Below are 26,716 nucleotides of genomic sequence, written 5' to 3' on the forward strand. Positions count from 1 at the left end.
TGAGTTATTTATTTCCAACAGAATGTGTCATATAAAACTCTTGTATACACATGTTTTGTGTTGGAGCGCTTATCAACGTCAAAAGGTTTTAATGCTTACAGGTGAAAGTGCTTCTGTGTGTTATTGTGTGTGTGTGAATGTGTGCTTGGGTGTATATGCATTGGGGTGTTCGAAATAGCAGTTTGAGATATTTTATTCTAGTCATTAATCATTTGCATAAAGTTAAACTTTTCTCATTTATTGAAAATGAATTAATTCCCATCAGTTTGTTAATGGAAATCCCTCCCATATATATTGATCTGTGTGACTTGGACTGTCAAGAGTCGTAAATTACCTCAACATGAGATTGAAATGTATTAAAGTCTAATCCTGTGTGCGTGTGTGTGTGCAGGTAGATGGTGTGAATATCCAGGATTACACCAACCAGCAGGCTGTGGAGATTCTGAGACACACTGGTCAGACAGTAAACCTGAAACTCGTCCGACGCGGCTTTAAACCCGAGGACGCATGCCCGTCAATCATACCTGTCACTGTGGAGACTACTCCCAGCGCATCAAGAAACTCAACAATGGAGCGAACAAATACCAAGCACGGTACCACATGCCCAATAACTGTTGTCCTGTTGAATGAGTGTTTGAATTAAGCTGCTTACATCGGTCATTCACATTTGTTTAAACACTCCACAAATGCAGTTTTCTTTCCTTGGAGCAGGACATTGGCCTTTTTTAAGTAGCTAATATTAAGATTGCACAGTTAAAATGAAATAAAATCTACACCACGATATGGCTGCAATTTAATTAAATGAATATATAGTCTGTATGAGCTGTGTGCTTTAAAGGGTTAGTTCACCCAAAAATGAAAATTCTGTCAGTAATTACTCACCCTCATGTTGTTCCAACCGCGTAAGACCTTCGTTCATCTTCGGAACATAAATTAAAGATATTTTTGATGAAATCTGAGAGCTGATCACTTCTCCATAGGCTGCTAGGTGACCGAAACTTGCTGGCCCAGAAAAGTTATTAAAGAGATCATTAATATAGTCCAAGTGACTACAGTGGCTTAATCTTAAGTATATCAAGCGACGAGAATACTTTTTGTGCGCAAAAACAAACAAAAATAACGACTTTATTCCACTATTCATTTCCTTCTCTCTGGGCCTCTAGTTGGTTCACGTAGTGTTTTTGCGCTGCGCGTCTGTGTTACACGTCACCACGTAGGCTCACTATTGGCCGACGCTGGTCATGTGTGTGATGCGTGATGCGTGATGACGTGTAACACAGACGCGCTGCGCAAAAACACTACGAGGCCCAGAGAGAAGGAAATGAATAGTGGAATAAAGTCGTTATTTTTGTTTGTTTTTGCGCACAAAAAGTATTTTCGTCGCTTGATATACTTAAGATTGAGCCACTGTAGTCACTTGGACTATATTAACGATCTCTTTAATAACTTTTCTGGGCCAGCAAGTTTCGGTCACCTAGCAGCCTATGGAGAAGTGATCAGCTCTCAGATTTCATCAAAAATATCTTAATTTGTGTTCCGAAGATGAACGAAGGTCTTACGCGGTTGGAACAACATGAGGGTGAGTAATTACTGACAGAATTTTCATTTTTGGGTGAACTAATCCTTTAAAGGGGACCTATTATGCAAAATTCATTTTTATAAGGTGTTTGAACACCGATGTGTGTCTACAGTGTTTTTTTTTTTATAATCCCCATAAATAATTAACAATCTCTCCAAACTCGTGGTTTCAGATTTCCCCCTACTACGTAAGAGTAGGGAAGCCCTGCCCATGATCGGTGACAATCTGCCCTATTAGTATAGATCCCGCCCTGAGTGAGCCACACGCAGCGCAGAGCCATTTCTGTTTACTCGCTGTAGCAGCTGGGGATATACAATGTCTGTGCCAAAAAACATTACGTACTGTTGTTGGATGTACCAACGAACATAAGAGTTCTCCATAGACTCCCAGGATCTGAGTCACTGAGGACACCGTGGTTGAAGTTGTTACTCGAGGATGGATCAGTTTGTGTGCCAGCTTACAGTCTCTGGAGCGATAGGCAGTAATGAAAGGGAGAGCGCGCACTTTATTACAGTTCATAGGAGTTGTATTACGGATATAAAGTTTACCAGTTTATTAAGCACCCTGAAAAAACATAAGGTCTGTAAATAATTGTTTACTGTTAGTTGTAACAAGTGTTTCTGTATAATTCGCTGTGTATATTGATGATAATGCAAGGGAGAGAGAGAGTTTATGGATAAGACTTTAATGCGCACTTCTTGTACTGTTTATTCAGCTCTTGCAGTGATTTTCTTGAGTGACAACGGACGCTTCATGTTTTGTATGACGTGTGGTAAAGTTTTTGCCATCATTCGGACCGGGTCCACTACAGCAGACTTGTAGTGGATAAAAGGAAGATGACAACATAAGTTAACCGTAATTAAACTAAACTATACCTGTTCTATCTCCATGCAGCATATATTCTCTGGCTCTGTAGGCATTATTGTCCGCTACTGAGAGTTTCTGACATTTTCAGTGCGTCCTGACAGCGGATCACAAGCTCTTGAAGCTCCAAGATAGATGATGGATGCTTTGGCTGAGCAGTCCTCTCATTCAAGTGTCACGTTCGAGGATCTGCTTGAGGGTGTTACTCGTTCTGTGGCCAATTTGAGTCTGGAGTGGTCTGATAAAAAGAAAGTCTCTCCATCTAAGAAAATCCATATTTAACATCTGGCCGAGAGCTACCTTCCCACCTCCATCTCCTGTTCTTCCCACCAAGGTGTCGAGGTCTTGGTGGAAACCGTACTCGGCTCGTGTACATGCTTAGGCCACCTCAACATAATCTATGGTGGCCGGTATGCACGAGCACGGGCGATGCTGAGGTCAGAAGAGACGCTTACCGGCTATCTCTCCCCCTTTATTGCATTGATGTGGAGAAAACCAACCTCACCCACCAAGCCTTGTAGGGTAACATCTGCCCTTTTGGGTAAGGCTTACGAAGCAGCAGGTCAGGCCTACCAGGCAAATATTTGGACTTTGGTGAGGGATTAGCCCCTGAGGCAGTTAAAGCAACACTAAGTAACATTTTTTACCTTAAAATAATGTTTCCAAAATGGTTTCAGTGGTTCATCAAGTCGTAACAGGGTGAAAGGCACTTCTGGATTCGCTTTGCAGCCCTATATCTGCTATAACCACGATATGCAAGTTTGCCAAACCGGGTCGCGTTTCTGTAGTTCGAATGAGACATAAGAAAACTAAAAATTTTACTTGCTTTACGTCAAGCATTACAATTATAGTCATTATTTAGTTTTTCTTCGTTTCTGATGTCGCAATACATCATGCTTTCATGAAATCATGCAACATACTCTACCTTGTCTGTGAACATCGTTCATTCAAAGCCGGTGCTGGATAAACAGCGAGCGTGCGTGCGACGGTAGGCTGTGGGCGGCGAAATTATTTACGACAGCGGTAATGGACAATTCCGCTTCCAAGCTGTAGGGCAACCGAAGAGGAACAGTTCCTCAACCCTCTGGAGTCTGAGGGGTTTTCTGGGCCCTGGAGGTGTTCTGACATGCTCTGACATTTGTTGTTTTTTCAGTTATTTATAAACATGTTAATGGCAAAGGTGTAAATTCACTCTATAAAGCACAAACAGGGCTACCATCATATCTGATCAGCATGCTTGTAAATCTTTGTGTTTTTAAGAGAATAATGTTTATGCGTGGTTATTTGAAAAAATAAAAATGAAAGTTGCTGAAATAAGACCACAAAACATATAGTAAATATGTGTCCACAAGACGTTTGACTAATGGATGTTGTAGCCTAGAGTTTTTTCTTCAAAATGATGTGAAAATCATCCTGCCTAATCGTTCTCATAAAACAATACATTGATTTAAACGTTGTAAAACAGTTTTTTTGTCAGAAGAGGTTTATGCATGGGAGTGGTAATGGCCTATAAATATTAATTAGATTCAGACCAGGGGTGTGACATAGACACCCCCCCAATGGCTAATGGCCCATCGCAGCCTGAACAAAGAAGTAGAGGAGGTTTTGTTTTTCAATCTGTTTTATTGTAATTCCTCTATGTGGAGGAACATGATGTTCTAAATTTGCTCTAAGCAAATCAAATGTGAGCAAAATAAAAAAATAATCAGTCTGTTATAAACAAAGCAATTGTGAGCGATAAACAAAAGTAATTTGTACAATCCGACCCCCCAAACATGAAAAGAGCTGAAAGAAGTTAAAGAGAAAACAAATAACGCACACTATTATCTTATAAACAATAATATGTTATAAATTATATGCGATTTTTAATACTGTAGGGCAGTAGCCTATTCCCGGAAGCAACCTCCGAGTGGCCCAGCCCATGGTCCCATGTCGTCAAAAACGCATACGTAAATTCGAAATAGTGCGCGCAGAATCACATGCGCAAAACCGTTTTGTAAAATGATATATGAATTATTTTTATTTTATCATATGTCATTTTAAAAAAAAGGACATTTTACAAACCTACGTTTTGCGCATGTGCTCCTGCACGCACTTTTCAGTCAGAACACAGCAATCAGAGGAGGACGCGCTGAAAACTGTAATGTTGTTCTCTTCCTTCATAACTTGTACTGAGAAGGTTTGAGTTGCAGAGGAATTTGTGACTGTTTCACCTGTTCAACCACATCAAAGTTTCGTAATTAGTAAGTCCGTGCTTTTTCTCTTTTTTTTTTCTTATGTGCTGAAGGGCCGCTGTGCCTTGGTGAAACGGTGTTTATACGTGAAGAGCTCTTTTCCAAAACGCCATAAACCTAAAAAGCTGCCTCAAAGATCCAGCAAAAATAATGATTATGAATATGTAAAATATTGCAATAAGACATTTTAATTGTTTATTAACTTCTGGCAAAGATGAAGTTGACGATAGGCTATTGACTCGCGATCTTCAGCAGTAGGCTAGTGAACGCACCGGAGAAATGCACATTTATTAGGCTACATAGTTTTTTTGTTTTGGATGGTTTTGTTTAGAACCAGCTTTCTGTAAATATATTTCACATTTTTTAGACCTGTGAGGCGAGTAGGCTATGGTCTGGTTCATGATGATCTCCAGTTCAAGCACCTTATGTTGTGATTTGCTAGCTATTTACTTTTTATGTATTAAATCCAGGAAATTTGTTAATGAAAATAATATTAAAATTAAGATACAATTAATACAAAACGAAATTCGTTTTAAAGAAAGGATTTGTGCTTTCTGTTTTGAGGTCTCTGTGAAAGTTTGAAAGTCTTTTAGTGCTGCTTTCAGAGCGCTCGCGTCCATAATGGAGAACTGTCACGTAATATTGTTTTTTCCTCATAAATGCGAACACGTGTCAACCAATGCAAGTAAATTTAAAAAGACTTACTCACCCGAAATATTATCCACGGCTGGATCAAGTCGCTCAACGTTCGTCGCTCAAAATACAAACGTTCGTCGTCAGAGTCCTGCTCTTCTTCTGAGCAAAATTTGAACTCGTGTCATCTTCCAACAGCGCAGGAAAGTGAATGAATGAAACTTGCTGGTTTGAAGGCATTTCAGGGGGCGTTTACCTTATTTTGCATAGATCACCTCAGCACATTATCTTATGAATAGCGCGCTCTGCGAGTGGGTGTGAACTCATTACCGATAATTAGATGAGACGGGAGAAACTGTACTTCTCTTTAGTTTCATACAGATTACATTGCAGGAGAATATTTGTTTTGAATGTGAATTGTTTTATTTAAAAGTAGAAATTTAAAGCTTTCTTTAGACGCATGTTTCATGGTTGTGTGATAAGTATTAGCTGAGTTTCAGTTCATTTTCCAGACTTGTTTCAGAAAGATTTTTGCGGAGACAGAGTGAGCTGAAAGCGCACCCTGTTTATTTTATTTATTTAAAAATAAAAACAAGGTTTTGATGTTAATGTGAGTGTACACAAAAAAAAGAAGACCCTCTATAGTTTATAATCATGTATTTATTTTATTTATATGACCACAAATTACGGATTTTTTTAAGTTTATGTTGCTGCTATGTGAAAAAAATCCAGCAAAACGCGCCCGCGCGTTTGTCGACCTCAGAGGGTTAATGTTGCTTTAAAGGACTAAAGAGAGCCAAAGATTTTGCCCTCCATGCGACCAAACAGACAGTAGCAGGCTCTGGCCTCAGGCAAAATGCAGCGACTCCTCCGCTCCCTCACAGATGGCATCTGTCCCCCCGGCAACTCACTCCAGCCCACCGCCTCGAGCATCCATGGCGGCAGACTCTGCTCAGCCATGCTCGATGGCACCGTGGATTCCCCTCAGTGGTGAGGGCTCCATGACAGTGTTTTCCTCCTTTCAGCAATAATGTAATGTGGTTAGTTGTTATGGAAAGGAGGCGGGAACTGGCAGACATTTCACATACTTTAATAAGAACCTGGTCCTCTCTCGTCCTTCACTGTCGTCGCTCCTCCTTTTATGCTTCCATAGCTCCTCTGTGAGAGATACAAGGCCAGTGCGGCGCTCAGGTAACGCTCATTATCAATCACGGCACCGGCCTCACGCCGTTCTCTCACGGCTCTCTGCCCCATCCTGCTTGCCACAAAGTTGTTGAAAGCAGTTTACATTATGGGGAATGTAAACTTGGGGGCAGACATCCTGTTAAGGCAGGGGCTGAGGCCCGGTGAATGGCGACTCCATTCACAAGTAGTTGAGTCCATGTGGCAGAAGTATGGCCAAGTGGAAGTGGACTTGTTCGCCTCAGAGGAGACGACCAACTGTACCCTCTGGTTTGCCCTCACTCCTCAAGCTCCTCTGCGGCTAGATGCCTTTCCTTTGATATCTCTGCTCCCCGTGGTTCTAGCAAGGGGATTGCCAGGACCGAGTCCACCTTCTCCTAGTTGCTCCGTTCTGGCAAGCCCGAGTATGTTTCTCGAACCTGATTTCTCTCCTAGATGACATTCCACAGGAGATTCCGGTTTGGAGAGATCTTCCTTCTCAAGTGCAAGGGACAATCTACCAACCTAAAGCAGGAGATCTGGAAACTTTGGGTCTATCCTGAGGTACAAGCTCATATATTCTGGTCTCTCAACCAAAGTTGTTGAGACTGTTCTGAGTTCTAGAGCTCCTTCCACCAGGAAGCTGTATGCCTTAAAATGGATCATGGTGCGAGCAGTGCCACTTCAACCCAGTCGACTGCCGTGTTGGTTCAGTGCTGTATTTTTTTCAAGAATGTCTTCAATGAGTTTGACCCCAGCTACTCTAAAGGTCTATGTGGCAGCCATTTCAGCTAGCCACATACCTTTAGATGGAGCTTCTGTTGGAGGACATCCTCTGGGTCTTGGTTCTTGCACAGTTCCACACGGTAGCTGCGGGTTGCGAGTTCCTTCCTGGGACCTAGCATTGATCCCAGGAGCATTAGCAGAAGCACCATTTCAGCCATTGGAGTCAGTCTCTGAGAAAATGCTGACCTTTAAGGTGGCTCTCTTACCAACTTTGACTTCGCTTATGAGAGTTGGAGACTTTCAAGCCCTGTCAGTAGCCTCTTCCTGCTTAGACTTTGCTCCAGGTGATTTCAGAGCTATACTGCACCCCAGACCAAACTATATTCCAAAAGTTCTGGTCAGCCTGTAGCCTTTCCTCCACCTCATGAGACGCAAGAGCAAGAAAGTCTGCATCTGTTATGTTCGGTCCGTGCTTTGAGCATCTACATCCAGACCACCTACATGCTCAGACCAGTGGCATAAGTTCTCTCAACTTCTGGTCTGATTTAGTGGCCGCAACAGAGGTAATGCGGTCACCAAGCAATGTATCACATTGGATCACTGACGCATTCTCCCTCTCCTATGAGGGATTAGGGCTCCACTCCACTAGGAACGTCTCGTCTTCCAAAGCTCTTGCTAGGCGTGCATCCTTGTAAGATGTTTGTGCTGCGGCAGGATGGTCCTCTCCCCACACATTAATCAGGTTTTATAGTCTAGATGCGGATTCAACCTCAGGGTCTCAGGCCCTTCAGGGTTGATCCGGTCTGAGCCTGCGCTCAATAACTGTCTGTGCAGATACACAGCCTTGTGTGCCAGGTTCTTTCCCTTTGTCTCAATGACACGGCGCTGAGTTCCACTCAAAAAGGAACATTTCAGGTTATGCATGTAACCCGGTTCCCTGAGAGGAGAATGAAACGCTTCGTCACGCTGCCACACCCCCGGTCACACCTGCGCTGCTTCTTCAGACAATTAGAATCTGACGTCACGCTGGTCTTGCATCTATTCATGGTTTTGGTGATGTACTATAATACGTCACTACAACATCACATTCCGTAAAACGCGTATGCGCTACCATAGTGTCAAGCCATGACGTGGCATGTCTAGGTTACATACGTAACCTGCAGCATCATTCTATTTAGCTTTAATTTCTTGTTATTTGAGTTTCAGTTTTAGCAATTTTATTACTTAAACTTAAACTTAATTATTTCAGTTAGTTTCCAAGACAGCATTTCTGATTTTAGTTTTTTAAGTTAAATTCTTCAAGTAATGTTTTTTTAAGTTTTTCATGTAATATTTATGTTTTATTTTAGATTTATTTTAATTAACAACTGATTTTAATAGTTTTATGTTTAGTTTGCAATAACACTGTGTGGAAAAATTAGGCATTATTTCACATTAAAAAGTTTAAATAGTAGTATTCTACATTGTCACATGACTTCGTCACGTTTCATCACATGAGTGGTGTCCAGTTATCAAAATTAAAACAGTTATTTTGCAATTTCATTAATTTTTGTGTAACTACCCTCCGGTTTCACAGACAAAGCTTAAGCCTAGTCCCAGACTAAAATGCATGTTTGAGCTGTTTTAACTGAAATAAACTTGTTCTGACATATCTTAAAATATGTCAGTGCCATTGTTATGTCTCAATATGCACACCAGTATTTATTTTTTATTTTTTCTAAGGCATGTTCATAAAAGCTACAGTTGTAATCAAAATTATTGAACCCCCATTGCAAATCAGGTTTATTGGCAAACTTTACAGACTTTCAACTGTTTGCAATGAACAAATCCGCTTTGCATCCTCTGGCACTGGAAACCTGCAGTGTGTGGAAGGCAAGATGGATTCATTGAAGTATCAGGAAATCCTAGGAGAAAACGTCATGCCGTCAGTTAGGAAGCTGAAGCTTGGGCATCATTGGACCTTCCAACAGGACAATGATCCCAAGCATACCTCAAATTCCACCAAGGCTTGGTTGCAGAAGACGTCCTGGAAGATTCACATGGTCACCTGATTTGAACCCCATAGAAAATCTCTGGTGGGATTTGAAGAAGGCGGTTGCAGCACGCAAACCCAAGAATATTACTGAACTGGAGGCCATTGCTCATGAGGAATGGGCTAAGATTCCTCAGAAACGTGTGTAATAACTTTGGCAATCTGCTCAAATGAAGATTCAGAAGAGAGATCTTAAAAATCTCAGCAATAATTTCTTCCAATACATTCATCACACTGGAAATGCAAGGTATAGTGTAGCTGTGAACACATACAATATTCCTTACAGTGTGCTCTGTTGTGTTCTGGATGTTGGTGCAAATCCAGGGGTCATAAAATGTGGCAAACCCTTTCCTGATAAATACATATGGAGAGAATACTTGAAGATATTACAACAGAAATGTAAAGCCAGAACTGAGATCTAACTTTAACCCAATAAGAAAGAGAAAGAAAGTTTGGTTGATCCTCTTTGTGTGTGCAAGCCCCGCAACCGCTGCACCATATTTAGAGAAAAAATCCTCACTCATCCTTTCATCACAATCCTAAGAAGCCTGTTATTATATAAAGGGAGTTCAAACCGACAGGGTCACACATCACTGATGCCACTGTGTTTTTGTCTTTGTGTGTGTGTGTAGATGAGAGACTGTTTCTCACACCAGAGGAAAACGCCAAACCTCAGTCTGTCACGGTTCAACCCGTCAGAACTCCAGAAAGACGTGACGGTGAGAGACTTTTGCCATTTTGCGACTGATATCAGTGAATTGACATGCAGAGACTGGCAGATAATGTTGTCATGTCTCTCTCAGGTCCTGTTAAGCTAAGCTCGGAGGAGGAACACAAACTTTTGCAGAAGTGGCAGAATGAGCTCAGCGTCTGCAGTGAAGTCATTGTGAGTAACTCGTTTATGCCTGTTTTTTTTTTAATTAGGACTTTTTGTCACTGAGTATGATTTAAAAGAAATAAAAATAATGCCTTTATACATTTTTATTGTGTCTCTTTAATTTCCTTTTCATAGTTAATAATGTTGCCCTATGTTATTAACTAATACTGTTAACAGTTATTAACTAATTGAATTGGTAGGTATTTTAATTAATTTGGTATTTATGTGTATAGTTTGTCATTTATTTATAACAGATAATTGCTGTTACCAATACTGCTGTCACAGAATAGGTTATTTATTATTATGTAAATGAGAAGTGACAGGAGCACATGGCACGTGCAGTTCAATGATCAGAAATATGATTCATTTTTAGATTTAGATTTATATTAGATGTACTGAACCAGTAGGCACTTGTGAAATCTAATTAATAATTATTTATTAATTATTCAAAGTTAATTTTCTGCCAGCTAACTTGTTGCGTTAGCGAACTTGTTGTAACGTTTTTGCAGAAAAGTGAATAATGTCATTACCATCACACATAAAAAAAATCCACACAATCACACACTGTACTAAAACCAGTCCAGTTTTGATTCAGACCATGGTCAGATCTTTATGCCTGGAATTTTTTTTCTTTTTTTCTTTTTTTACATCGATGAAGAATACAGTAGTTTGAAAACATTTAATTTAAGATTTCAAGATCATATAACTTCAGAGTGCCTCTTATTGCCCCTATATTTACCATTGTGAAAAAGTACACTTTAGTATACTTTTAAAAAAAGAGTACTTATTATGGAAATAATATATTTGCAAACTGAATGTAATGTTCAAACTGAATGTAATGTTCTCGAACACACTTAATCTGATATTTATTACCACTAACATCAAAATCTGTTTGTATATTTGGAGTGAAGTTTTTTTTTTTTTTTTTTTTTTTTAAGTAGACTACACCTGTGGCTCATGCTGGAGTAAATGAGGGCTTTTTTAAAGGGGGGGTGAAATGCTAATTTTCACTCAATCTCCTGTTAATCTTGAGTACCTATAGAGTAGTATTGCATCCTTCATATCTCAAAAAAGTCTTTAGTTTTATTATATTTATAAAAGAAAGATAGGCTGTACCGAGTCTTTCCGGAAAAAAACGAGCGGCTGAAGGCGGGCCGTGTGGGCGGAGCTAAAGCTGTGCTAACGCGCCGAGCTAACAACACACAGAGACATTTGAAGCAGTTTTACTCACCGCCCGGTTCCAACGCACGACTGCGAACCTTTATCATTGTGACTGCTCGATCCTTAAGCATTAGACGATCTGCAAATCCGTCGATCTGGGCTTTGTTTATAAAACAATCATCGTCGAAATGCAGGGAACATCGTCTTGCACAACCTCCGTTGATGCTCTGGAAAAACAAACTCCATCCACTGGTCCCTTAACGCTGGGTTCTTTGGGAATCTGTGCAGGGTTGTCTTGCCCTGGCAACCAAAAACCCACTTCTTTGGTGACATTGACTTCCCTAAAGCTGAGCACAGCGCTTTGATGGGCGTACTGCTTTCGCTCTCTTGCTCTGGTCTACGGTTGCGCGCGCGCCCGCGTCCTTCCGGAGAAGTGCCCTTAGGACCCGTATAAGGAAATTCCGCTACATCTGACGTCACACATGCCCATACTCGAAAATAACTTTCCGAAACTTGTGACAAACCGGAAGGAGCATTTTTGCAACAGAAATACTCCTTCAAACGTACAATTTAATTTTTGAAACTTTGTCCATGTTTAGCATGGGAGTCCAACTCTTTTACAGTGTAAAAAACTCAGTATGCATGAAATAGCATTTCACCCCCCCTTTAAGGTTTGTAATGTTTTTTGAACAATTCAGTCATTCTGTGTATGTGCAGGTGGCTCAAGTGGAGAAGTTTAGTGAGAACAGCGGTTTAGGGATCAGTCTGGATGCGTGTGCTGGCCATCACTTCCTTAGCTCCATACTTCCTGAAGGACCTGTCGGACGATCTGGAAAGATCTGTAGTGGAGACGAACTGCTAGAGGTAAAACCAGCACACAACAGGGTCACCACCATAAGAAACAACTGACCACCAATATGCGTACAAAATTAAAAGTATTATTGGAATTTGGCCCAATTTTGATTGCGTATGTGTCATATGTCTTTAATTAATCAAATAAGCTAAACTAAATTAAGCCGAGATTTTCATTTCTAGAAATCCGAACAAGACAGTAGGCTTATGCCTGTATTAACTGTATTATCCTGTATACAGGAATATTCCAATAGCTACGAGGCATGTAAATATCTTTTTTGGAATAAGGGCTTAACCACAATATAGACCTTAGTCAGAAATATACAGTACCGTTCAAAAGTTTGGAGTCTTAAGAGTTTTTAATGTTTTCTAATAGAAATCTTTTCTGCTGACCAATGCTGCATTTACTTGATCAAAAGTACAATAAAAATAGTCATATTATGAAATATTACAATTTAAAATAATATTTGTTATTGTAATGTATATATTTATTTTAAAATGTAATTTATTCCTATGATGCAAAGCTGAATTTTCAGCATCATTACTCTAGTCTTCAGTGTCACATGATCCTTCAGAAATCATTGTAATATGCTGATTTGCTGCTCAAGAAACATTTCTTATTATTATCAGCGTTGAAAACAGTTGTGTTGCTTGATATTTTTGTGGAAACCGTGATATTGTTTTTTCTGGATTCTTTGATGAATAACAAAAATGTTGATTTTTTTTTTTTAAAGCATAAATACACAGATTGACACCAATAATAATGTAAGTATCCCTTCATTATTCTCTGAATATTCATACATTGTGTGTGTGTTTGTTCAGGTGAATGGCATTCCTCTCAGAGGAGAGAATCACAAAGAGGTTGTTGACATACTGAAAGAACTTCCTGTATCTGTGACCATGATCTGCTGTAGACCCGCCCCTATAATGACTGACAGCCAAACTGACCAACCACAGCCAGAGGATGTGGCCACAGATTCAATAGTTCAGGTACATTACATTTTTCATTAAATGTCAAATCCTGTGTAGATATAATATGTAAGATTACATGCGTAAAGGATAATGCACAGTCACTTCAACATTATTGCAAAACAGTGTGTTTGTGGTCTTTTCTTTTCCACCAAGAAAACAAAATTAAAATAGAATTAAATTAAACAGCCATAAGTGCAGTTTTTAATAATGTTTTTAATTACCTGTTTTCATATTGCCATACATGGACCATATTAAGTATTTAGGTACTTACAGACTTTTAGTAGTTTGTCCTAAATATATATTTAAATAAATATGTAATACTGATTATTCAAATTGTTGTTAATCAAATCACAAACAAAATTATTCAGTTAAAATTCACTGAATTGTGAATCGAATTGATCTTCTGTTAACCCAAAACTGTTTTATAATTGTTCTTTTATATTGATAAAGTTATTGTCTTCCACAAGCCGGAGTAGTTCAGTCAGACTTTCCTTTGTTGGGATTATATCAGATTACCCGTTATAATCTCTGGAGATCTCAGGTCGCTCTCAGTGGATAGACTTTCATGCTCAAATGCATGACACAGTTTAGCTATCAATAAAAGGTGTGGGCTTTTGCATCCACCCAGTTACATGAGGTAGATTACTATTATGTTTTATGCTTCTGAACAATTATTAGGGACTTAATGAGAAACAAAGGTTGTGTTCACTTTGTGTAGGTGCAGGATGATTTTGAGGATTTCCTGGTCTCTGGCAAATCAGAGGACAGCCTGAAAGATCATGTGACTGAAGAGCCCACCGGAACGCCTTTAGCTATGTGGGAGACGGAGATTCAGGACATTGAACTAGAGAAAGGGGAGAGTGGGCTGGGCTTCAGCATTCTGGATTACCAGGTGAGAAAGTTGGAAGACCTTCCAAAATTTAGATCATCACATGAGAAAGGAAGGATCTCAACTCCAATTTCACAAGTCAGAACTAAAGTAGGAACTCATGGGTTTGATATTGAATTGTGAGTCTTTTTTACTGATCCATTGAAAGAACTGGCTCATGAAAGGCATCTGTTTGTGAATCAGATATTAAGTATATTCTAAAAATGCACTTGCAGATAATATAATATTAATGAAATAAAAGGCCACTTAATTGCATTTAAAGAGAGCACGCTTTCATGACTGTTTCTCAACACTTAAATAGGCCTACACTTTTGAAATGTGTGCTTAGTAATAATGTCAAATTAAACATTTTACTTAATTTTACATTTTACAAATTAAACATAAACATTTGATGTGTTGACTATCATACTAAAGCGCATGTAAAGCACTTGATTATAATTTCAACTGCAGTGTGTTAAGCGATTACATTTAAGGTTAATATATTTTACTAAATTGCAACTTCATCATTACAAATGTGTAACTACAAATATATTGAAATACATGCCATGCAAGTTTCAATAGAAATGATATTAAAGTATATTTTAGTTTACCATAAATGTTTGTCAGTTCATTCGGCAGTACACAACCAGGGCTGTATGTTAACCTTTTTTGCACATAGCTCTGGTACTATAAAGGTTGAAAGTTTTGTAGCACAAGAATAAAACGTCTGTTACCATCTTTGAGTAAAAGTAAAGGAGTAACAGTATTTAAGACAGTATTTAAGAATAAATCTAATAATAACAATTATCTTAACAATAACAACGTATCATTATATTTTACAGAAAGCCTTTATTTTTTGGAAAACTGCAGGGTGACCTGTTAACATGCAGGGGGCTTTTAACTATAAATCATAAGAAAGGTCTAAGGTTTTATTATATAATATTAAATTATTATAATTCAAATCTGTGACGGTAATTTCCTAATTTTTGTCAGGAAATCCCTGAAAACGCCTCGGTTACGACTGTAACCTCGGTTCCCTGAAGAGGGAACGAGCGTTGCGTCGAGTTTGACGCTATGGGAACGCTTTGCGTGATGACGTCTTGAAGCACATGTAAAATCAGTCCAATGGTGTGGCGGAACGTCAGAGGCGGGTGACGTCACGTACCAGGAAGCTATAAAAGCCGGCCCGAAACAGAAAACGAAAGCTTCGTAAAGTCTGAAGTCGTGTTGACAGGCATGAAGGAGATATGGCAAGGTGACGCAACGCTCGTTCCCTCTTCAGGGAACCGAGGTTACAGTCGTAACCGAGGCGTTCCCTTTCAAGGGAACTCGCGTTGCGTCGAGTTTGACGCTATGGGAACGTCTATACCAACGCCTCCATAGCTACAAATGTCTGTCCTGTGTGAAATCTGGTGAGCAGCACTAGGAAGACAAAACATGAGACCCTGGAGCAGAGTCTAGATCCAGAGAGTAGAACCTGACGAAAGTGTGCGGTGAGGACCAGCCTGCCGCATCACAAACGTCCTGTAACGAAACTCCTGATATAAGGGCCTTAGAGGCCGCCATACTCCTCGTAGAGTGCGACCGGACAGCCAAAGGAGAAGGCTGTCCAGCCGCCTCATAAGCAAGTGAGATAGTCTCAACCACCCACTGCTCATCCTTTGCTTAGACACTGGACCTCCCTTGTTAGGGGAGCAAATGTCACTTTTACGCCACAGGGCAGCTCTGTGGACATACGCGTCTAACGCCCGAACAGGGCAAAGCAAATTATTCGCCTCCTGGTCCGATTTCGAAAGGGAGGAGGACCTCCAAGTGCCACGAGGGAAACGAGATACCAAAGGGGTCTTTCCCCACAGACATTCCACCCAAAGGACTGTGGTAAGCACCTACGGCCGCCACATAAACCTTTAAAGTGGACGGGGTCAGACCTGCAGTGAACCGGTCCTGCAGGAACTCCAGAACTGTACCAATTGGGCAGTTGACTGGATCCAACCGACGGTCACTACACAAAGAGGTGAATACTCTCCAGTTCAGGGCATAAAGTTTCCTCGTGGAGGGAGCTCTGGACTGTAGAATGGTCTCAACAACCTCAGTTGAGAGACCTGACTCTATGAGCTGGGCCCCCTCAGAGGCCAAGCCCACAGGTTCCACAGTTCTGGTCGGGGGTGAAAAATCGAGCCCCCTGCTTGGGACAGAAGGTCCCTCCTGACGGGTAGCTCCAGAGGAGGCCCGTCGAGGAGGGACACAAGATCGGGAAACCATACTCTGCCCGGCCAGCGCGGGGCTATAAGAAGCAGGCAAACCCGGTCCCTGCGAACTCTTTCCAGAACTCCCGGGAGCAGAGCAACTGGGGGAAAGGCGTACAGACGTAGCCTCGGCCACGTCTGTACCATAGCATCCAGTCCCAGAGGAGCTGGATGCGTGAGGGAGAACCAAAGTGGACAGTGAGACGTCTCTCGAGACGCAAACAGATCCACTTATAATTTCCATATCAGCTCCACCACCTCGGGGGTGGAGCCACCATTCCCCGGGCCTCGGCCCCTGTCTCGACAGAGTGTCTGCTCCTATATTCTGGACCCCGGGGATGTAGGCTGCCTTGAGTGACAGCAACTTCCCCTGGGACCACAAGAGGATATGGCGTGCCAGCGCAAACCCCCTTGATATAGGCGACTACCGACGTGTTGTCCGTATGTACTACACATGGTGTCCCCTGAGACCTGTGATAAAGCTCCTCAGAGCCCGGAAGACAGCTAACATCTCTAGGCTATAGAATGCCAGGAACGATGATGGTCTTCCCACAGACCTTGAGATGAGCGACCCTCAGGATCGCTCCCCAACCCGTGAGGGAAGCATCCGTCGTTAGCAGTTTGCGACGACAAGGAGCTCCCAGCACTGGGCCCTGGGACAGGAACCAAGGTTTCTTCCACATAACCAAGGCACGTAGGCATCACCGCGTGACCTTGATTGTGCGAAATGGGTTGCCCCTCGGGGAAAAACCCTCTGGTCCTGAGCCACCACTGCAGGGGCCTCATGTGCAGCAGTCCAAAAGGTATCCCGTTGGAAGCTGCTGCCATGAGACCCAACAGTCTCTGGAACTGTTTGACAGTGAGTAGCTGGCCTAGCTTTACACTTCTCACAGCTGCCAGGATCGAAGCGTGGCGATGACAGGCGCGCCTGCATCGACACTGAATCCCAAACCACGCCTAAAAAAGTGGTCCTCTAAAATAGAGAAGCACACTCTTCTTGGCGTTCAGCCGTAACCCCAACTCTTTCATATGGGCGAGAACAACATCTCGATGTTGAACCGCCATCTAATGCGACTGAGCTAAAATCAACCAATCGTCGATGTAGTTCGTGATGCGAATACCCCGGAGGCGCAGAGGCGCCAGAGCTGCATCCACGCATTTGGTGAAAGTGCGGGGTGATAAAGCCAGGCCGAATGGAAGAACTCGATATTGGTATGCTTTGCCCCCGAAAGCAAACCTCAGGAACTTCCAATGACACGGACGGATGGAAATATGCGTCCTTGAGGTCTATCGTGACAAACCAGTCCTCGGACTAATCTGTGGCACGATTGTCTCAATGTTAACATTTTGAACTTGAGCTGCATGACAACTCGAAGACCTAAAATGGGACGCAATCCCCCGTCCTACTTTGGAACTATGAAGTACCGGCTGTAAAACCCGGTTTCCCTGTTGGAGGGAGGTACATATTCTATGGCCCCTTTCTCTAACAGAGTGTTTACTTCCTGTTCCATAACCAGAACCTGCTCGGGGCCCACCATTGTGGGCAGGACCCCCATAAACCGCGGTGGGCGTTACTAGAATTGTATCTAATACCCTTTTCCACGGTCTGCAGGACCCAACGAGAAACATTTGACAGTAGCTTCCACGCTGTCAAAGATTCTACTAGAGGTACCAGTCTCTCGAGACTGGTTTCTGGATTTTGTTGCTGTTGAGTAGTCGGTTCGTCGCCCTGTAACGGCGCACCGGCAGGGAACGACCAAACAGACTGCTCTAGCACCCTCCTCAGAGGGGGCGGGCATCCCGAGGCCACTACGTTTCCGGGTGGACCTTGAGATATGTGCTCGCCGGAGACCGCTGCGCCCTGTAACACCGGAGGCGGCAGGGTTGGCAGAACGGTCCCCTGAGGGCACCGAAGAGAGACGGCACCGTATTTTTCTCCTGCTGTTGAGCAGTCGGTTCGTCGCCCTGTAACGGCGCACCGGCAGGGAACGACCAAACAGACTGCTCTAGCACCCTCCTCAGAGGGGGCGGGCATCCCGAGGCCACTACGTTTCCGGGTGGACCTTGAGATATGTGCTCGCCGGAGACCGCTGCGCCCTGTAACGCCGGAGGCGGCAGGGTTGGCAGAACGGTCCCCTGAGGGCACCGAAGAGAGACGGGCACCGTGAAAAGAGGTGTTAACCGCTCTGCTTCGGGGGGACTACCCTCATTTGTCCTGAGCCCTCAGACATCAGGACTTTTTCCCAGCAGCCTTCTTGGCGGTAATAACGGTCCGCAGATCCGTTTTACCCCTCGAAGACTGCTGGGTTTGAGAGCGCCCTCCGTGTCCCCGAGATTTTTGTGGGGGAGCACGGGAGGAAACGCTCTGTTTCTGAGTGGCGCGGTGCTCAGCGCTCTTTTTAGAGGAGTGAGGCTGCTCCCGCTCAGCAGCCTCATAGAAAGAACGGCGGGGGAGAAGTTTCTGAAGTGCAGCTGCCTGTTTTGAAGCTTCTTGTGACTTCGCTACAGCACTATTAACTGCGTCTCCAAATAACCCTTGCGTGGATACTGGTGCATCTAAAAGAACATGTTTTTCTTTGTCCTTTATGTCACTTAAGTTGAGCCACAGATGCCTCTCAGTGGCCACCAGGGCTGCCATAGAGCGGCCGATGGATTTAGCCGTCTCCTTGGTGGCCCTGAGAGACAAATCCGTGGCTCTACGCAGTTCAGACACCGTATCAGCACTAATGCCCCCGCCCTCCTCAAAATCACCCAATAACTCAGCCTGGTAAGCCTGCATTATGGACATTGTATGTAAACACGCTGCAGCTTGACCGGCGGCGGCATAAGCTTTATGAACCAGGGAAGAAGTAACTTTTACTGGCTTGGATGGAAGTGCAGGAGCCTTCAGAGAAGATGCCGTTGCTGGAGAGAGATAGCTCGCGAGCGTCTCTTCCACCTTCGGCATCTCCCCATAACCATGCTCTTTATAATTGTGAATGGATGAATAGTGTGATGTTTGTGCAGTATACACTCGATATGACACTGGTTTCGCCCACGATCTCGACACCTCGGTGTGGAGATCGGGGAAAAACGGCAGGCTCCTGCGCTGGGGCTGCGCACGAGATGGCAGGAAGCGTTCGTCGAGCTTACTTTTCGAACGAACGTCCTGCCTATCTTCTGGCCACTCAATAGACAGTCTGTCAACAGCTCTAGTAATGACATCGAGCAGTTCCTCAAACGCATGAGACTGAGGTGGCGAATCCTCAGACTCAGCTACAATACTCACAACATCCAACTCCTCAGAGCTGGATAGTTGCAGTACTGGTACCTCTATCGGGGGGGAAGAAACCGCAGCGCGTGCTTCCACACCCTGATAAGAGGCACTGGATCTATCAGACGGATGCTGAGATAAGGCAGAGCCCGTCTCAACATCCACTGATAAATCCATCTGTGAACCCCAGGTCTGAGATCGACGCCGTGCCTCGGCAGCGGCGGGACCCGAGCCCTGGGGAGCGTGGTCGGGATTGAACCGAGCCAAGCGGGATCGGAGCGTACGCAATGGAAGCGCACAGCAATGCACACAGTCACCACCCTCGAGTGCTGACTGGGCATGCTCCTCTCCCAAACAAACAACACAAAGAGTGTGTGTGTCACCTCCCGTTAAATAACGCGGGCAGGGATGGACACACACTCTAAACTGCTGCTCGCTCGCCATACTGAATATATATATATATATATATGATATAGACAGACAACACCAAATATACAGACAGATTTCACACAGAGCGCAACTGAAGACTCAGAAAGCTTTCGTTTTCTGTTTCGGGCCGGCTTTTATAGCTTCCTGGTACGTGACGTCACCCGCCTCTGACGTTCCGCCACACCATTGGACTGATTTTACATGTGCTTCAAGACGTCATCACGCAAAGCGTTCCCATAGCGTCAAACTCGACGCAACGCGAGTTCCCTTGAAAGGGAACTACTGTACAATTCTCTACACAGGAGAAAGGTGTTATGTGGATGTGGAGATGAACCCAAGCGCAGACAGAATGCACTACACACAAGGTTTATTGATGACAAAGAATGGGGAAAACAAAACCCACGAGGGGGCAAAACACAGACAGGACAACGAGTGACTAAACTAGACTGACTTGACAACTAGACTACAAACAAACAGCTAATACAGAAACAGAACTTTCTCTTGATGACACTCTTGACAGGGTACTCACAGTGAAGGACAAAGTCTCACAATGAATGATAACATGTAACAATGAACCGGTACAGGACAGCAAACACAAGGGGATTAAATAGGGAGACTAATGATAACATAACAGGTGACACAGGTAAAGCAATAATGACAAAACGAGGATAACAAGGGGGCGGGACAAGGTAACGAGACAACACAAGCACATGGCCCAAACAAATGGCCATGTGCTTGTACACAAAACATGGGTCTGTCATGATCCTGCCTCAAGAATTAAAGAATGACGAGGACTAGATGGCAGAATCATGACAAAAGGCATATGAATCTGCATATGTTAATTAAAATGTCTTTCTTGTCTATTTTTTATACCTAAAATAGGGTGTTGTGAGCATTAATGAGTACACAGCCCTAGATTAACGTTACACACAAACAAGCAGACAACCAACTCTCACTTCACACAAACAAGTGGCTCTCTTTCACACACACATGCAAAACTGTATCGCATACATGCTACTGTGGTGAATTTATTAATTAAATTATTAAAAACAATAGAAGTAATTATGAAATTATGTTTAAAGATTAAGTCCCACTTAGTGGGTCAAAAACAGTCTGCTTCTCTGCTAATTGCATGTAATACAAATTAAAATTATATTATTTTATTTTATTTTATTGCAATTAACATGTCCTTAAACATTAAATTCAGTTCGCTCTTAAATATATTATTTTAAAGTATAATATTTCCGTAATAAGTACTCTATTTAAAAGTATGCTAAAATGTACTTCTTTTTCACGGGGGTTGTTTATTGTAAATATTAATATATTTAAATTTATAATATTAAATATTAATATTAAATTCGGACTACATTATTTATTTTTCCTTGACGCTTCTATTTAGCAGAAAAATAGTTAACTCAAAAATAAATATTGTCCTTACTCACCCTGTTGTTATTTCGACTTAAATGGTCTTTGTTTAGCAGAATGTCCGTCATGAACTGAAATACAATGAAATTGAATAGGGAAGTATACTATCAAGCTCCAAAAATGATAAAGTATAGAAATGATTAAAAATAAATAAAAGCATTAAAAATGATTTATTTTAAAAACATTAAAGTATGCCAACAGACCTATGCACTTTATCTTCGTCTAGTATAACTGAATATATATGAGAAAGGAATGACACGAGGGTCAGTAATTAATTATTTCTTTAAAGAACTATTAACTAAGGTGAATATCAAGACAATCATGTGCTTCCAATATTTTTAAAACAAAAACTGAAACATCAATTCCCATTCTAATTAAATGCATCATTTATTGTGCAGGTCTAATAATGTTATACTCTCTGTGTATGCGTGTGTGTTCATATGTGTGCAGGACCCAATGGACTCGCTTAAGACGGTGATTGTGATTAGGTCGTTAGTTCCCGACGGTGTAGCCGAGCGAGACGGTCGCTTGTTGCCGGGAGACCGTCTCATGTACGTCAACAATATCAACCTGGAGAGTGCCACTTTGGAGGAGGCGGTGCAGGCTCTGAAGGGAGCAAACATGGGTGATGTCCGCATCGGGGTGGCCAAACCACTGCCCGTAAGAAATACCAGACTCTACTTTCTAAAGCAGCTTTTTCCTCTGTACATTTCTGTGTTATTGAAACCTGTGGTTGCAGTAACAGGATTCCTTTGCAGGATCTTTGAATATTTCATGAAACAGGTCTGCTGTCCTTTAAGGCCTCAGGAAATGAAATCTTCTTAGAGGAGTGTGTCTGTATCTTTGTGAAGAGCTCTCAGGGGCTGTAGTTTATCTTAAACTCTTCAACTTTCCAAGGCTGTTATCTCGGCTCCATTATTCTGGGATTGTGTGCACATTTTGGCATCTTTCCTTTTTTTCCTCTCCCAAGGCCTTGAGGTTCGGGGCATAAGTTTGGAGCGTGTGTGGTTGGTTGTCAAGTGCACTATGGGTCATCTGATCGAGTCTTTTTTTCTGTTGATTTAATCTCGTGAGAGGCCTTTAGACTGCATGAGTGCGTCGAAACCCTTTTGTTCTGCTCTCACAAGTGCGATTGGGTAACATCACCTCTTAATATGGTTCAAATGACTCACTTCCAAGAACTGCAATGAAACAGAAAAAGCATTTGGAAAAACAGTGTACAATCAAATCTGTGACGTGATCATAAATATCAATGATGTTAAAATGTCTAATCAAACAATTCAGCTCGCTTACCAACCTTGCACTACTAATATGCAAAATGACAGTGATTTCTAACCAAATCAAATCAAATTCATTCTTTTATTCTGATCTTGGTCTGGGTGTTATGTGCCGTGCAAAAGAATCTGCTATAACACAGTAGATAAATCTGCATGGCATCAGTATGCAGGGCCTCTTTACATTTTTGCAAAAAGTATCATAAATACAAAGAATAATATGAAAATACAAAGTAGAAATTTTTCAACATGTATGTCAAGCTCTAAAACAAACATATAAAAGAACTGTCATGGTATTGTTTGCAATATATTATTTCAAGTCTTCTGAAACCATTGTTTACATTTGCATACACACACATATACATTTACATTCTACCATGTTCAAGATTTTGGCTTTTTTTGAAAGAAGTCCTTTATGCTGACCAAGGCTGCATTTATTTGATCAAACATACAGTAACTGTTTTCTATTGTAACATATTGTAATATGCTATTTATTCCTGTGATGAAAAGCTGAATTTTCAGCATCATTACTCTAGTCTTCAGTGTCACATGATCCTTCAGAAATCATTCTAATATGCTGATTTGCTGTAGTGCTGGTTCATATTTTCATAGTTTCTTTGATAAATAGAAAGTAAAAAAAGCAAAATCTTTTGTAACATTATAAATGTCAGTTTTGATTAATTTAATGCATCCTTGCTGATTAAAAGTAATAATTTCTTACCCCAAATGGTAGTGTTTGTGTATATACATGTATGCATATCGGAATTATGTATACAGTTACCATGATATACCAGATTCTGGTCGTAACGCCCAACCTTAGTGTGGTATAAACATGATCATTGAGTGGATGGTCACATGTCTAGAAAGGTGACACTTCCCTGTCTTTACAGACTGAGGATGAGGATGGCTCTTCCTCCTTTATCTTTTCGGCTCTAGTCCTGACGGAGGGCTGTGATGATGATGAGGAGGAAGTTGTGTTTCGCGCTGAGCCTGCAGCGGTCAGTGCTTATAAAACACAACAAAACCATTTTTTTCAAAGCATGTTATTAGTGCAACGTTCTTGGGGAGCGATATATCAGTGTTTAAAGGACGCAGACACCTCTTTTTAGATGAGTAACATTTATTATTAACTAGCAAGAGATGCACATGGCAGCATTGAAAAATCATTCAAATACAGAAAGAATATTGCTAAGTCCATGGGTGTCATCCCACACTGTTTGAACTATCATTCTCTGATGCTATTATTTATTTTTATCTACACAACAACCCTTCCAGATCGACTCCAGTGATTTAGACCTGTCTGACGAAAAGGCGTTTGAGCGTAATTTTCTCGAGGAGGAGGACGAGCTGCTGCAGTCAATGATCGCTGAACATGGCAGTTTCTGCAGCACTGATCTGACCTATCAGATGACCAGACAGGCCTCCACACCCAAGGTATATAGATTCAGCAACCAATCAGATTCAAACATGCACATTTCATGTCCAATCAGATTAGATTTTGGCTTTACACTGAATAATCAAATACAAACTTTAAAGTATTTAGTAAACTTACCCAGCTAAGACACCTTTGGTATTGTTTTATCTATAATTTGTATAATGCAGCTGTTTCAAAACTGCCTTTGTGAAAAAAGTGCATATTAGCAGATTTTTAAAAATACTAATTTAGAGTGTCATTTCTGTTGAAACTTGTGGTAACACTTTATTTTATTGTCATTGTTTCAAGTTACATGTAGTTACTATAATTACTATTTAATTACTTTAAATTGTGCATACTTACATGCAACTAACCCTAACCCTATAGTAAGTACATGTAGTTAATTTTTATTACTCTGTTGCAATTACACTGTGACACGGACATCTTAAAATAAAGTGTAACCCAACTTGTATGTCATGTAAATATATTAACTTTAAATGTAATATCAAAAACACACTGCAGTTAAAATTATTAAAGACCAGGGTGTCCGCGGATCCTTAAAAAGTCTTAAAAAGTCTTAAATTAGATTGTTAAAATATAAGGCCTTAAAAAGTCTTAAAAAGTCTTATTTTTACTTATGAAAGGTCTTACATTTTCGATGGCAATTTGACTTACACATATCTAAATGTTTTCCAAATTAGAACCATCTAATTAGCGTACTTTTTTATTTATTATTCTATCTTTGTGGATTTGCTTGTTCACGTGACATTTCGCGTCACATTCGCGGCAGCATTACGTCCGTCTCCTGCAAGCGAAACAGGAGGAGAGAAGAAGCAAGTTGGTAAATGTCAGTTCAGTTCTAAGTTCATTCTTTATGTGCATAGTGGTGTGCGATGTGTATTGTCTATTATGATATTGTGATCATTGTTTTAACGATGTACGAGGCACTGCGAGCTGACATCGCTTTTGTCTCTCGTGCTTTCACTGCTTGATGTGTACGGTTATAGGTATGTTCCCAAATGAGTTTTTGTCTCATATTTATATCATGTTATGTTGTTGTCATAGGCCTACAATATCAATATCAGCAAGACTTCCGTTTTCCCGTGCACAATTGCAAATGTGATTATTTATTTTATATAACAGTTAAATTACAGTTTTCCCTTTATTTCGCTGACGAGAATTTCAAAATGAAGCCATAGCAGAGTCTCAATGCAACAGACAGCAATGATTTTTTTTGACTGGAATCCGCGTTTTGAACGAATCAATTTAATGATTCAATGAACAACCACTTGCTTCCCGAATGAATCTGCTGTTTGAACAAATCGGTTGAATGAATGACTCCCTCAACTCACTTATTAAGACAGTGACTTGCCGCCACCTACTGGCAGTTTTAGTTTCACATTTAGATTACCCTTTAATTAGAACATTAAAATTAGAAATCAGTACATATTTAACAGTATCTCATAGCTTTATTTATGCAATTGTAAATGCAGTGTAAATATATTAATGCCAGATCAGACATAAAAGGTGATGCATACATCTACAAATGTCCATATATAGGTGAAAATGCCCCTGGAAATCAATTTAAGGTGGCAAATATTACCCCTTAATAAAAAATGTTCATTTCTGTCACTGCTGTGAACTGACCACTGCATAGAATATGAAAAATATGAATATCTTCGTCAGTCAGCTGTCAACAACAGGCCTAAACCAGCCATGGCACCAAGCACAAAAACACAATCAGTAAAATATTATCTAATTATTATCAACAAAACTTTGAAAATATCGATCGAGACATATTTTGTCAATATTGCACACCCCTAATGCATGGTATTAATTTTGATTTCTTCGGGTCTTAAAAAGGTCTTAAAAAGCCTTAAATTTGACTTTAAAAAATGTGTAGAAACCCTGAAGACAAACGTCTATTAAAAGATTAATAAAACAGTTTTTTGAAATTATGTCATGGTTCACTGCGGTCTAGTTTATTCTTGGTTTTGTGACAGAGCCCTGAGGCTCCTGTATTATCTTGCCTTTGTCTTGTCTTTGTGATTTGTTTCATGGCCGTAGCGTGGTGTTCAGATTCCAGCTCTTATGCCTAGTTTGGTTTTCGGTTCCGTGTCAGGATTCAGACACTCGCGCTCCATGTTCTGTCATGTATCGTGTCTTGTTTTATTTGAGCACATGACTTGTGATTGTGTTCACTGGCTATTTGCTTGTGTTTTTGTCATGTTTTGGTGTAAGAACATGGTTTGTCATGTGTGTTTCCTTGTGCCATGTGCTCTTCTGTCTATTGTCTTGACAATAGACATCTTGTTACCTGATTATAGAAGATAAACCATAACCATACTAAGCGCAAATGTTAACGAGAACTGACTAAAGAGATCAGAAACACAGGCATATAAATCCTTAGGGTGCACGACAATCCTTAAGAATCCTTACACGACAACGAAATGCTTAAAACGGAGAAGTTTTTCCTTTGAGTTTTCCGCATACAGACGACACCATTGTCAAAATGATCCCCATTCATACGGATCCGCAAAAAACAAAAAAAACGCTGTATTCTAATGCTTGGCCATTAGATGAAACACTATAGACTGAACATGTAATATGCATGTGCATGACGTTATCATATTCAGCGATTCGTGTTTTTGTTGTTTACACGGAGACCGTTTTCAAAAACGTCCACTTTGAAACCCGTTTTCAAAAGTTTGCGTTT

General features: G+C 41.2%; 1 protein-coding gene across 14 annotated transcripts in view; it reads left to right on the forward strand.

Moving 5' to 3' along the window:
* The window catches only part of mpdz (multiple PDZ domain crumbs cell polarity complex component), a 133,638-nt gene that overhangs the window by 52,596 nt on the left and 54,326 nt on the right, over window positions 1-26,716 (forward strand). For 9 of the 14 annotated variants that reach the window (XM_084109751.1, XM_084109758.1, XM_084109760.1 and 6 more), the window contains exons 11-19: window positions 392-593; window positions 9,862-9,948; window positions 10,033-10,115; window positions 11,985-12,131; window positions 12,942-13,109; window positions 13,810-13,983; window positions 21,763-21,972; window positions 23,477-23,584; window positions 23,862-24,020. In XM_084109751.1, the coding sequence (XP_083965877.1) occupies window positions 392-593; window positions 9,862-9,948; window positions 10,033-10,115; window positions 11,985-12,131; window positions 12,942-13,109; window positions 13,810-13,983; window positions 21,763-21,972; window positions 23,477-23,584; window positions 23,862-24,020 (1,338 nt within the window). The remainder of the gene's footprint in view (window positions 1-391; window positions 594-9,861; window positions 9,949-10,032; window positions 10,116-11,984; window positions 12,132-12,941; window positions 13,110-13,809; window positions 13,984-21,762; window positions 21,973-23,476; window positions 23,585-23,861; window positions 24,021-26,716) is intronic. The other 5 variants (XM_084109761.1, XM_084109752.1, XM_084109754.1 and 2 more) reach the window with 1 other exon arrangement.

Source organism: Abramis brama (genome assembly GCF_963993115.1).
Source record: "Abramis brama genome assembly, chromosome: 3".
In the NCBI taxonomy this organism is placed as follows: domain Eukaryota; kingdom Metazoa; phylum Chordata; class Actinopteri; order Cypriniformes; family Leuciscidae; genus Abramis; species Abramis brama.